Source organism: Haliaeetus leucocephalus, unplaced genomic scaffold (assembly GCF_000737465.1).
Source record: "Haliaeetus leucocephalus isolate CR32 unplaced genomic scaffold, Haliaeetus_leucocephalus-4.0 Scaffold273, whole genome shotgun sequence".
NCBI classification, from domain to species: Eukaryota; Metazoa; Chordata; class Aves; order Accipitriformes; family Accipitridae; genus Haliaeetus; species Haliaeetus leucocephalus.
This window is the reverse complement of record NW_010972709.1, coordinates 1342597-1355945: the sequence shown is the minus strand read 5'-3', so window position 1 is coordinate 1355945 and position 13349 is coordinate 1342597. Positions and strand designations below refer to the sequence as shown.

Sequence of the window (13349 nt, the reverse complement as noted above, 5' to 3'; positions counted from 1 at the left end):
CGCCGCCCGTCGCCGCGCCCGGGCCGCCCGCCGCACCGGTGGTACCTACGGCTCGGTACGCCTGAGGATGCGGAGGGTGTCGGCCGAGGGGACGCGGGCGCTGCTGGAGAACCAGCTCAGCCCCCCGTCCCAGCCCCCCGAGGGGCCGGGCTCCTAGCCCCGCACGTCCCGGGGACCCCGGGCTGCCCTGGGGACCCCACGCCGTCGGCAGAAGCGGAGGTCCCCTCGCCGCGCCCCGACACCGATGCCGTCCGAGGAAGCTTCGCCCGGCAGCCTTCGGCCACCTGCCTCACCTTCCCGGACGCTTCACGGATGGGGGTCCGTCTGCCAGCACCGGAGCGATGCGGCTTTGGGATGCCCCGCCGGACTGCACGGCTTCTGTTCGGGCTGTTCCCCACCACCAGCATCACGGCAGCACAGCCTTCGGACGCCCTGCTCGCCTCCCCGGCACCTTCCTGGATGGGGTCCTGCCCGCCAGCATCGGGGCAATGGCACCTTCGAGACGCCCGTGGGATTTCCGTGTCGTGGCTGGACGCAGCCTCGGCTGGACACAAGACCGAGCTCCCCGCCGCAGCCGGCTCCTTCCCGGCAGCCAGGGCCTGGGGCCGGCTGCTCCTCTTTGGGATGGAGTTTCTCATTTTCTGCCATCAGTGACCTTTTTTAGCAATAGTTTCTTGTAAAACTCTGTGGTGTAGAGTTGGCGCTTGCACCGCTCTGGGCAGAAGAGAAGGAGACAGCGAGCGTGACCACCGGCCGTGCAGCGGGGTCCAGCCCCCCGCTGCCCCCCAGCCCTTGCACCCCACCAGCCCCACTCCGGAGAGCGGGATGAAGGCCGGACAGACGCCCACACCGTGCTGAGCATCCCACTCCCACCAGCAACCCCAGAATGGCCTCCTCAAAAATCATGGTGCTCTGTCTGGAGGAGAGAGGACAATTCCCAACGCCTCGAAATGATGTGGTTCTTCTGTTCCCATGTTAGACAGGCAGCTCTGCCCGCCGGGGTGCCCGCATGCGAGCCTTTGTGCTCATTGCAAGGGCCATTGTCTGCGGCGTGAAGGTAAAATTGCATCTCGGGAATTAAACATGAAGCATCATTAAAGCACAATGTTCTGTGGAAAGAAAAATCGGTATGAGCAGGATGCTGAGAAAGGGAAATAATTATCCCATAGGAAAATGCAGACCCACAAAAGGTGATGCTTGTCATGAACTGCCACCAGGTTTTAATCCATCCCATAAATTACTCGCTTCAAATGTTTCCAGGCAGAGACAAATCTCGCCAGACAGCCTGACACAAGATAAAAGTCATTTTTACACGCAGTGTGATTGCCTGGGTCAGGTTTTGTTTCAGGGCTTCCAGTGTCCCCCTCGGATGCTGGGCACAGCATCCTCTGCCCTATGTTTTCATTTCTAGCGCTTTGCAGCCGGTTCATCCTGTTGCTGCAAAGGGCCACACATCCCTCTCTCCATCACCACGTCACCCATCCACACTCCATATTTATTTTAGGGTCCCGGCAGATGGCCTCATGCCCGCAGCTCTGGCACCTTTCCCTGGGATTAAACCATGCTTGGGGCAAAATGGGCGGCTGTGCTCCACTGTTCCCCAAACAGGCATCGCCTCTCCCCACATCCCTGGGGTGAACGGCTGCGAGCAGAGCCTGCAGGGTCAAATGAAGGGCCCAAGCAGGGCAGGGAGAGTAAATGCTATCATGGCTGTCACGGAGGGGCTGATCCTGGGGCAGGGGGGACACACCGCAGGAGGAAGGGGAGGAAGGAGAGGAAGGCTCTTGTGCAGGGTCTGCTGGGGGAGCCCTGGGTGTTCGCAAGGAGACTCCCCTGGGAAAGGCAGAAGTCCCTCCCGCAACTCTCAGCGCTGCTCCTGCGAGCCTGGATTAGAAAATAAACCCATTAGAGGGAGAAATCATCCTCATCAATTTTTGTCATTTTAAATAACGTGGAAGAGGTCTCTCTAGGATGAAAGGCTGAGCCTGGTTGGAGGTTACATCTGCTAGGCACCTGCTTTATGTGGGTGTGAGAAATATTCCTGTGGGTTAGGGCATAAAGCTGCTCAAGAGATTCTATGCGAAGGGGCCATCGTTGTTTTGTCAGTGCATTGCTGGTCTGTCCCTTGAGGACCTGCAGGACTGGGGGAAAGCCTCTCAATTGAGATAAATACATTTAAAGTGAACGAAGTGCAGCAAGGAAGGAGTGCCATTAAAGAAGCTCCCCCATCAAGAGCTTCAGGGCTGGGAAATGTTTTTGTACAGAGACTCCCGGGCTGAGGTAGAAGGTGGCTGCAGCGGGGGCACGTGGAGCTGCTGGCAGCCCTGGAGCCACTCTGCTCCATGCTGCAGCCGGCTGGCCCATGGTTCCTCCCTGCATCAGCCTGGCTATCCCTTCATCGTTCCCAGCAGGTGTTGGGGAAGAGCAGCACAGCCAGCTTGAGGCGCTGACCTGCGATGGTTAATATGCAGGGGTGTATTTAGGAAGCAATCAAAAATATTCCAGGGTGGTGAGAAAAATCTGGCTGGAAAAGGGGGGCTGACACCACACAGCCCGGGTGGGATGAGGGTCACTGGCCACTCAGCACAGGAGGGTCTGGGGGCTTCACCCACCTATGGAATTAGGTGCTGCTGGGTGGGTTGGAGGCAGCTTTGAGATACCCCAGAAAAAAGTTCCCCCACCCCATCTCCTGGAGGTGCAGTGAAACCAGCCCGATGGGAGAGCTTTTCACCCCTATGTGCCATTTCTGGATCCCCTTCAGTTTCCACGGGAGAAGCCGGTTTTGCCGGAGGCAGTTTTACTGGAGGCAGCGGGGAGGTGCGGGACGGGCACTGGGGAGGAGCAGGCGGCACCGTGCCCAGTGGTGAGGGCAAGGGTCCTGCTGAATGGGGGGCACCGAGGGCAGCATGGCAGGCAGCAGATGCCCACCCAGGCCTTGCTGCCTTGCTGCAAAGCTGGGGACAACAGCAGCTGCCTCAAGCTTTGCACAGCCGCACCCCGGGCAGGTTGCCCCGACGCCACAGGGATGGGCAGCACAGCTACAGCGAGAGGTGCCGGGCAGGGCACGAGGTTGGCTTCCTTCTGGCAATGCCACTGCACCGGGCCATGGACTATATGGTGCAAGGGCAGGCAGCGTGTCCTCATCCCCCTGCTCAGCACAGAGGTCTCCGCTTGTGCCAGGGGTGAGCAAAGAGGGAATGGCCCGGCATGCCTTTCCCAGTCCCGTAGAACAGGGGCTGCTTTGTTTTCCTGTTGGTGCAATACACTTGCGTTCCCAGTACATGGGATCCCGGGGACTGAGCATCGTCTGCAGGGTAATTAGCAGCATCGGGGGCTCTGCCTTTGGGAGCGTGCGGGGCAGGTGCTGCTGGGCTGGGCAGGCTGGCAGATGGCCTGAAGGACTCTCTGGGGATCTCAAGCCATTACCAATAATCCAGCGTCTTTCTTCAAACATGACATGGAAGCACCTCGCTGGTGCTGTGGGAGGAGGGAGGGCTGTGCCTGTGCCAAGACCTCACACACCAGCCCCAGCCGCTCTTCACGGCCTCCCCATAAAATTAACTTGAGGTGTGTTGCTCACTGTGCTCCCTTGCATGTTAATGCTTTCCGTCGCTTAGGTTAGCAGCAGCCATGCCGGTGACACGTGGCGGGGGGCCTGGACTGTCCCTCTTGCTGGTGGGAGACCTGGCCCTTGCAGCCGCCATGCTCGGCGTGGTATGAGCCCACAGCAGGGGCGGCTGCCCCCCAACCGTGCTTGGGGAATGGGGTCTGTGTCCGGCTGCCAGAGGAGGGTCCTTGCCTCCTTTTACCCCTTCTCCCGAGAGCAGACAGCACAGCCCCGAGAGCCTCGAGGGTCAGGCATGGGCCTGCAGCGGGCACGGCTCCATGCCGGGCACTCGCCCTCTTTGAAACCCCTCTCCTCTCCCACCTGCTCCCCCAGCTGCACAGCACCGTGCACCCGCTGGAGTTGAGCGCTGCAGACAAAAGATTGTTTATCAGGACCCGACGCAGCCTCTCCCAGCGCTGGCTCCCTTTAATTAGCCCCATCAAAGCCGGCTGCGTCTCTCCTTCCTGAAAGGTTGCAGAACATGATTAATTCAGGCACAGAAAGCAGCCGCCTCCCGCAGAGGGGGGCCCCCCTGATAAGGCCAAAGCCGTTTCCTCTCCCCGAGCACCCTCCGTCTCTCAACCCCATGCAACAAGGTCGGGGGCTCCTTTCTCCTGTGGCAAAGCTATGGATGGGCTCAGGTTGCCCCAGGAGCCAGAGGGGACAAGCAGGAGCGGCCTCACCAAGCCCTGGGTCTCTCTCCCCGTCCCACCCATGCTGCAAGCGCAGCCGCTGTCTGCTCTGGTCATGGGCATCACCCACTGCCCATCCCTGGGTCTGCAGGTGGGACTGTCCACCAAAAACCCCAGGGATGTTCAGTGGGGGTGACACATCCCCACCAGGCCTGGGCTCGACACCAGCTCCTGGGAACGTGGGGGTCCACATGCGAGCCCTGGGGAGATGCAGGGGATACTCCAGCTGCCCCCAGTGCTCCATTTCTACAGACCATCCTCCCTGCTCCCACCTGCGTGCAGCCCAGGGTTACACGCCGTAACTTGGCTTTATTAGCTGCATTTGTAGGCAAAGGGGTTTTAAAAGGAAAAAGCCTTTGGGGAAAAGAGATAGACAGGGGGATCACTTCCCCCCTTTTTATTTATGCCAGCACGGCCGCATGCAGTGTACCGACGGCATTCAATACCCCAGAGAGCCAATTACCGCAAGGAGCACAGCCAGAGCCAAGGCTGGGCTGCTCTCCACTTAATTTTCTTAATACAGTCACATCATCTCGGAAAAGCGCTGCTGCTCAGGGGAAGGTACAAAGTGGGTTCCCAGCGTGAATCCTCCACCTCGGGGAGGGCAGGCACAGCCTGGGCAGAGCTTCGGGGCTTCCCTTTTCATGGCGGGGAGAAGGGGGCTGCAGCTGGGGGGGCCACCCGCAGCAGGCACCAACACAACAATGTTGTCAGGTTTTTATTTCGATCTCATGAACATCCTTCCAAGAAATCAAACCACGAGAAGAAAAAAATAGTATGAATCCCTGACAGGACAGACGAGCTGCGGCCTCAAAATTAACTGACCTGTGGGGAGCTGCGGGGAAGGGAGGAGGTTTCCAGAAAGAGGACAGGAGCCTGAGCCACACAGATCTCTCCCATCCTCCCCGAGCTGTTTGGCAGAGTTCAGCCAGGCAGAGTTGCACCAGCCTCATGCAACAGGACTGACAGTAGTGTAACATGTTCCTATAAACCTCTTCTGCAAAGCAAATCCCACACCGGAGCCCCCTCTGCACGTTCCCAGAAGGGCCCCAGCTCAGTGCCAGGCTCAGCTCCGCTGTGCCTGGAGAGCCAATGCTGAACCCATCAGGTCGTGCGGGTATCAAGCACCCTCCGTCCTACTCCAGCCCTGTGTGGTGCCCGGCGGGCAGCCCTCGCCACGCTGCCTGCAGGGCTTCACATGCACCCCAGGAATGAAAAACAACACGGCTGCTGGGGAGAAAGGGGGCACAGTGGGGCCAGGAATTCAATATATGTCTCTTCTCATGCACGTTAAAGGCTTTGCTGTTGGTGCTCTTTAAAGCCAGTGGGCATAGCCACGCAGAAGCTGATCTCAGCCACTGCCAGGCGTCTGCCCATGGAGACCCTTCTAGCCCCTCACACTAATCCAACCTTTACTTGGATAAAGAGCAAGAAAGAAACCATCTCTGCATGTGAAGCCTGCTCCAGCTGCCGCCTTCAGCCAGGCTACTGCAGCACAGGAGCGGCAAGAAGCCAGCTCCCTCCTCAGCACCGACTGCTTCTGTAACCCCAGGAGCAAAAGCGGTGCCACCCAGGAGAAGCAGAGGAGGAAACCCCATGGCATCTGGGCCATTCTCAGAGCACCGTGCTACACCCCACGCTGCCGCCTCACACAGGGCAGGACCACTTCAGCTGGGTGCAAATGGCCAAGCACCCTCAGAGGAGCACGGAAAGAAACAGAGCTACTGCCTCCTCTTGTGTTCTGCACACAGGGAAACCTTTATAGCTGGTCTGACACAGGAAGGTGGCCCCGAGTGGGGAGAAGAAAAACGCTGCTGAAAAGACTGAAGTCCACCAAACGGGGAATGAAGTGGGGAAAGTACCCCGGCCTCCCAGGAGACTGCTCTGGCCGCAGCCATGGGGTGACTCCTCACATGAACATGTCGTCATAGCCTGGAGGGGGAAGGTGGTCGGGATCTGGCCTGGAAAGAAATTCAGAGCAGAGTCAAACCAGAAGTGAGAGCTCAGTCTCGCAGCAACATGGATGAGCCGGGAGAGCAAGCTGGGGATACAAGGCACAGCCAAATACCTACCTGGATCTACCAGCCCCTAATGGGCCAAAGGGGTCAAATCTGGCGCCTGGTGGAACTGCTCCCGGGGGAAGCCGGCCTGGGATGCCCGACGATGGGTCAGTGCCAGGCTGCGGGAAGCCAGACCGGAGAGGATCCACGATCATTCCGCCACTCCGACCTCTGGGGAGAGGAAAGGCAGAGAAGGAGATGAGATGGGCACTGGTGAGAGGAGCAAAGCATGTCTTTGTGCCAAACCTCTGCTGCAGGAACACCGAGCACAGGAATGCGGGGTTAAGCTTACACATGGCACGTGGGAAGGAAAGCACTCCTAACCCACCACAACACAGGCCAGGACAAGCCAGTGAGGCGAGCCCATGGCAGAAAGATAGAGAGCCCTTCATGTGTGTACATGTGCATGTGTAAGAGTGCTTGGGCACAACTGATCCTTGTCCCATGGCGGCTGCTGTCTGTGACAGGAGGGAACCCAAATGAATCACACTCTGCTCCTGCCCGGGGTTATCCCTGCCCTGCAGACCTGCCTGCATTATGCCACAACACAAGGTCAGGGGCAAGATGCAAATCATGGCTCATCATCATCCTAAGGTGGGAGTCTTACAGCTGCAGAGACTGTGCCCAAGCCAGCAAACACGCAGGTCCGGGGAACTATGGTGCCAGCATACCCCAAAGCCTAGCTGGAGACAGGCACAGGGAAGCAATAGCCCTCGCCTGCCTGCCTTCCTCAGAGCCAAAGCCAAACCAGACACTCAGAGCAGCGGAAAGGCAGCTTCCCTCTTCCCCCAGTTCCCACAAGGAGCCATTCAGGGCATCAGTAATGGCTGGTAAGTCCCGCCAAGGAAGCATCAGACCCGCTGGCCCTTGCTGCCGGCTCATCCTCCCGTCCCTGCTCTCTGCTCTCCTGGGTGAGCAGCATGTCCTGCCCTGTGCAGTGTCGCAAGAGCTCGCGGACCCAGCCGGGGCTCCCGCCAGCCTTTCCAAAAAGCTGCCTGGAAGTCATTTGCTGACCACGGTGGCTCCTCGGAGCTGCCCCACGCTGTGAGTGCCATTCCTCATGGTCGGCTTTGTGCAAACTCGGCTGGAGCCTCTGGACACCGCTGCCATCATACAAGTCATTAACAACCGCGCTAATGAGTTCCATTACGCCAGGCCGGCTGCCCAAAGTGCCCCGGGACAGCCAGGCCCCACGAGCATATGCCTGGGAGTCTGGGTCTCCCGCCCCAGCGCTGGCAGGTGTCAGCACACGAATCTGCTTCCATTTACAATCTTTTTTGTCATTTACAGAGAAACTTCTGATGAAGGGCTGGAGGCAGTGAGAGAAACAGGGTCCCCCCACAACTGAACCCCTTCTCCTTGTGCTATCAGGTTTCCTTCCAGCCACCCAGGCTCCAGGCCTCTCCTTCCAGCCGGGCAAGACATTTTTAGCTGGCCCTTTTCTAGCCAAACCCACGGAGAACCAAGTCTTGCAAGAGGGGAAAAAATGCAATCCCCACAGGAGAGTGGTTCCAAAGAGGACTCCCCTGGGCCACAGGACGCTCTGTAATGACTCCAAGAGCTGGTTCTTGTCTGACTACGTGCTTTTAATTGGAATGGAAGTTCACAGGTTCTCCTTGCCTGACCAAGCCAAAGACCAAGAGACGTATCTGTGAAGATCAGTGCCCCAGACAGCCCTGCTTTTACCCAGCCTTTCTCTCGAGTGCTTCAGACAGCCGGGAGGCTCACAACCAGGACTCGAGAATTTTGTGGACTCGGCTTTAAGCCTCCCCTTCTCCAGACTGCTGGGCTGTAGACACAGCAGCTGGTAACATTTTAAATTAGAGGCTTACATTTACTTAACGACGTATTCAGCTTTGATTTACTGAAGGAATTACTGCATGTTAAATGAATACAAGCTGATTATTAAACAGACACAGATTGCAACCTATCATCTATGCAAGAGACGGGATCTTATTACGATATTAGAACCATATTGAGGTTTAGCAACTGTCAATTGGTCCCTTGCAATTTGCACTGAGTGACTGTCCCTTCACCGTCTGCACTTAGACACACTTCACCGGACACCTGAGCCAGGCGGACTCCAGCTGTTCCAGAGAAGGTCTCCAGCACCCCCACACACCCCAAGGGCAGAGCAGGGGATGCTCCTCGGGCACACAAAGCATTACCTCTCCCAGCCGTACTCACCCAAGAGGGTCCAGGTCCTCCCCACCAACAGCGAAGGGGCTCAAGGGGGAAGGCCTGAAACACAGAACACAGCGAGACATTCAGTGAAGGGGAGACTGGCCGCGTGGAGCAAGCAGGAGCGAGCATGCAGGCAGGGCAGTGCAGCCAGTGTGGCTGCTGGTGCTGTGCTCATGGGTGCTCTCCCATGGCAAGCACTGCAGCACCCAAAGGGCCCTGGGACCTGCAAGACCCTGCGTGAGTGGGCTGGCGTTGGGAGCCACCCCATACCCAGGACGCAGCATTCCCTGCTCCAGGGTGCAGCTGGGTGTGGGCACCGGTGTGCGTGGCAGGCTTGCGGGAAGCTTGCTGAGATGAAGGGGGCCCTGCTGTTCCCACTGCTCCGGGCTGGAGCTGTCTGTGGACGCTGGGAGTTTCCATGCCAGGGGCTCCCTGAGCAGTGCTGGGCTAGGCCAGGCTCTCCAGCATGTCCCGGCTGGAGACACAATGACAGTCCTACTTCCAGGAGTGCGAGGACAGTGGGGCGGTGAGCCTGCAGCCAGCTGTCACATCTCCTTGCCAATACTATGTGCTAATAACATGGTTTCAGAGCCGTGCCCAGCTCCAGCCTGTCTGCCCAGGCCTCCCTGAGGAGCATCGCACACCCTGAGCAGCCCTGAGCACCAGCAGACAGCAGTGGGGTTAAAGAACCAAGAGGTGACATGCAAGGCAGAAGCCACAGCCAGTCCCCAAGAGATGGCAGAGCCACTGCAGTGTCTCTGACTTCCAAAGGGGATTACAGCTTGTTGGGGGGGAAGAGAGGGGGGAGCCTGCCTGCTTGCCATGTAGGAGGGATGGCTGGGCATGAAGGGGCCAGGGAGGGATGGTGAAGTGAGTGCCATGTGTCCCCTTTCCCCAGCTTTGCCAGCAAAGAGTTTCAAAGGGAAAGCAGGGTCAGGAGAACATGGAGGAGAGGTCTCTGTTCCCCGCAACACGTCCTGGGCCTTGCCCCAAGCCCTGGCTGGGTGCACCGTCGTGGGAGGGCAGCTCTACCTGCCACAGCAGGCAGGAGGCTTAGAGGTAGCCCCGGTTCTGTGCCAAGCAAAGGCAGAGCTCTGCACCCACCACATGCCTTCTCCTCTCTGCCATGAGCAGAGACCCCACAGCTCTGCTAGAGCCCACATTATGAACTGACACCCAGTGCTCTGATGTCCCTCCCAGAGGCTGCTTGGCCCCATGACGGCACCATCCTTCCCACTGCTGTCCCTGCTCTGCCAGCTCCGGAGTCCTGACAGTCCCTCAGCCAGCACAGAGCAGGGCCTCCCTCCTTCCAACCTCACACCTTCCCCCCAGCCCTGTACGGTGCCCTCTCCCTCCTGGGTCTGTAGGTCTCCAGCTACACCTCCAGGCAATGCCAAAGGAGGGTCAAACCAACACATAGCTCCAGAACAGGCCATCCCTCAGCGGGCAACCTAAATCAAACCCAAGCATTCAGCCAACGAGGCTGAAACTGGCTGGGGAGGGTTTGGATCCTCTTCGCTCCCCATCCCACGCGTGCAAGATGAGGACCAGAGGTGTAGTTTGGAAAGCTGTGCCAAGACCACGTCCCGTCTAGCAGAGGACCATCAGCAGCCACCCGCTCTTTACTCACCAAGATGGTGCTCTTGTGCCTGCTGGCTGCCGGGGAGGGACCCTGAGGGGGTCGTAATCCCGGTGCAAGTCAGGATCCTTCTTCTCAGCCTCCGGCTCCTTTTTGGCCTTTTCTGTGGGGGGCCCAAGGGGAGCGATGATGCCTGAAGCAATCCTTGTCCTCAGCTCCTCGGTGTTCTTGTACACCCTGCAGGGAGGAGAGACAAGGCGGTGGGCTGGGGAGGCCACTGCACCTGGGCGTGAGGTGCTGGACAGGCTGTGAGAGGGGTGGTGAGGAGATGGACAAGCCCAAAGTGTCCCTGGCACAAAACATGTCCCCATCTGGCAGCACAGAGGGGACGGGAAAGGGTAACAGCACACAGTGGCACCAAAGCCCTCACCCCATTTAAGATGGCAGAGGTGCCACCCAGCCCAAGGGACTCCCTTGTGCTGTGGCCACAACCCAACCAGTTTGCCCTGGAGGAAACCACAGCACATAGCACTCGTCTTTAGCGAGGCCACAGGGTGCCTGGGACATGGCTGAAACCGTAGCACCCCTGGGCAGTGTCCACCCAGCACACACAGGCAGGCAGTGCTCTGGAAATAAAAGTGCTGGGCTGGTCTGGCCCATTCCCAGGTGGCACGACTCTCCCCTGGGCTCTGACCCACGGTCCCACTCTTCCCTAAATCTCTCTTGCCTGCCAGTAGTGCAGAGGGAGGCAGGGCAGGGAGCTCTGGCTGCATTTCAGGGCTGGCTGGCCTTCCCTTGGGGTTTGCACCGGGGAGGAAAGTCCTCCAGGCTCCTCCTAACCTGGTCTCTGCCCCCTGCCTATGCTGCTGGGACATTTTCTCCTGCAGAAAATACCAGGGAACTGAGATTACTTGTGGAAATCGTCCAGGTGCTCTGGGTTGATGTAGTCGGCCACTGCCAAGGTCACATCTGCGACCTTCTGAGAACTGCGATCCTGGCAAAAGACAGGTAAAGCATAGAGTCAGCAGCCCGGCAGAGCTGGGAATGAGGGAAGGAGCAGGTAGAGGCTTGGGACACAAGGAATGGGCTCCCCTGCTTCCTGCCACATCCCTGTGCTGTGCCCAAATCCCCAGGAGCAAACTGTGGTGTACAGCAAGGCTCTCCCTGCTCCCTACCCCAATCTGGGCTGCAAAGGGTGAAAGACTGAGCAAAAACAAGCCAGGCAGGTGCTTGCTGGGTACAGGAGAAGATCTGCAGAAAAGTCCTGAGCTTGGAAAGGGACAGAAATGGGGCAACTCCTGGGCCAGAGTGCACAAGGCAAACTGCATCACTGCCCCAATGCAGCCAGAGTTTGACCAGCTTCACGCTGGGCCACGTTTTCTGCTGCACAGGCAGCCCCTAACACCCCCTGGGTCTGCCCCATCCTGAGGGACAAATGCTGCCGCAAGGTAGAACAAGTAACAGAAAATATTTAAGAAATGGGCTCTGCTGTTCTTTGCAGCCGCTGCTCCCAAAGGACCCCAAACCCGCAGGGGCCAGCGTGGGTGCTCACCATGACGTTGAGGATCATACTGTCTTCCACCATGATGGCCTTCAGCAGCAGTTCACGGGCATCGTCTGTGGACTTGTAGCGCAGCGTATACACCTCCTTGTTGGCTTCCCAGCCGGCGGGCAGCAGCTCAGACTTCCTTTCATCAGGACCTGGCTGCAACAGAACAGACGTGCTGCTGAGACCCTGCCCATGAGCCCAGCACACTGCAGGGCTGGTGGGACCTATCTTGGCTGCACAGAGAGATCCAGGAGGGGATCTAGGTCTCTGGGAGGGGATCTCTCAGTGCCTTCCAGGTTTTGACTGCAGGAGCAGGGGTTTATTTCCCTACAGGCTGGCCCTGCCTGCTTGCCAGCCTCCCACAGGGTCCCTGCACTGGAACAGGAGGGATACAACCACCCTTTGCTGAACAGGAGGAGATAACAAAGACCCAGACTGGGGGATGATGCTCTTCCCTGCCTGGCACCTCTCAGCTCCCCAGCACAGGACAGAGCTGTCTGGGGGGGGGGGGGGGGGAGAAGGCTGTCGTCCTGTTTGTCCAGCCCCACAACGGTACTGCCGGGGGTCACTGCCCCACACTGTCCCCTCCTCTAGTACTGCGGGGTTTCTCCGCTAAAACAGTGCCCTGCACCCCCACCCCTGCCCCCCCAGCACCGCACCGGGCTCCCAACCCACTAGACCCCTGCCACAGCACTGGCTCCAGCACCAAACCGGCCCCCTCCCTGCTATTGCGCCAGGGCCCCCCCCCTCAGCACTGGGACCCCTCCCCGGCACTGCATTTCCCCCCAACGCTGTACTGGACACCCCGCTTTGGGTATAGCGTTCCCCCCCACCACCACACCGACCCCACCAGCACCACACCGACCCCACCAGCACCGGGACCACCCGCACCCCCCAACGCCGCGCTGACTCCCGCAGCACTGGGACCCCCCCAAGCAGCACTGAGGCCCTTCAGACTCCGCACCGGCCCGGTTTCCCCCGACATCCCCGGCGCCGCACGGCTTCCCCCCCTACCCCGCGCCTCCGCCGGCAGCGGGCGCCGAGCTCGGGCGAGCGGCGCTAGGAAAGGCCGGGGCTCGGCCGCGGCCTACCGCGGCGGAGGAGCCCGGCCCGGCCCGGATCGTACCTGGTCGCCGGCGCCGAGGCAGCGGTAACCGTGCCGGACCAGCTCCCAGTGAACGCCGCAGATCAGCGCGTCCTGCGGGCGGGAGATGGCGGCCAGCGCCCAGGCGTACAGCGGCTCTAGCCCCGCCATGGCCGCACCGTAACGAGCAGGCTCGGCCGGGCCGGGTCCAGCGGCGGGGCGGGGGGGGGGGGGAGCCGGCCGGGCAAGGGCCCAAACGCCGTGCCCGGGGAGCGGAGAGCCGTACCGGGCTAAGGCCGGGGCGGAGCCGGGCCGCCCTTCACTAGAGGGCCCCCGTCCGCTGCGCAAGGCCCGGGCCTGCCGACAGCGAGGAACGGGCCGGGGGCTCCGGTCGGCGCGGGGGCCTGGGGGGGGACGAGCCGGGGAGGGATTTTCCTCTCATCCCCGGGAGAAATTTAATGTTTCTTCCCACAGCGGGAGAGAAGGGTCTCGCCGAGGTGTGTGTGCGGGTGTCCCTGCCCGCTGCCACCCCCTGCGTGGGGCTGGCAGCCTGTGGGTTAGGGTCTGTCCGACCCTCCCTCCCTGTCCCTCTCC

General features: G+C 59.8%; 2 protein-coding genes across 3 annotated transcripts in view; one reads left to right on the top strand and one right to left on the bottom strand.

The window, feature by feature from the left end:
- The window catches only part of TMEM74B (transmembrane protein 74B), a 2800-nt gene extending 2643 nt beyond the window's left edge, over nucleotides 1-157 (top strand). Inside the window, exon 4 of the mRNA XM_010569754.1 lies at nucleotides 43-157. Within this exon, the coding sequence (XP_010568056.1) occupies nucleotides 43-157 (115 nt within the window). The remainder of the gene's footprint in view (nucleotides 1-42) is intronic.
- A 4866-nt stretch (nucleotides 158-5023) lies between these two features.
- Nucleotides 5024-12968, bottom strand: PSMF1 (proteasome (prosome, macropain) inhibitor subunit 1 (PI31)). Of its 2 annotated transcripts, none has more exons than XM_010569428.1 (7): nucleotides 12798-12968; nucleotides 11675-11827; nucleotides 11034-11116; nucleotides 10174-10359; nucleotides 8547-8600; nucleotides 6372-6530; nucleotides 5024-6260 (listed from the first exon to the last, which is right to left on the bottom strand). In XM_010569428.1, the coding sequence occupies exons 1-7, from the start codon at nucleotides 12924-12926 to the stop codon at nucleotides 6209-6211; spliced, it is 816 nt and encodes a 271-aa protein (XP_010567730.1). In that variant the 5' UTR covers nucleotides 12927-12968; the 3' UTR covers nucleotides 5024-6208. The 2 variants fall into 2 exon arrangements, with proteins under 2 accessions (XP_010567730.1, XP_010567731.1); XM_010569429.1 differs by lacking the exon at nucleotides 12798-12968 and adding an exon at nucleotides 12636-12671.
- Between the last annotated feature and the right edge of the window lie 381 nt (nucleotides 12969-13349).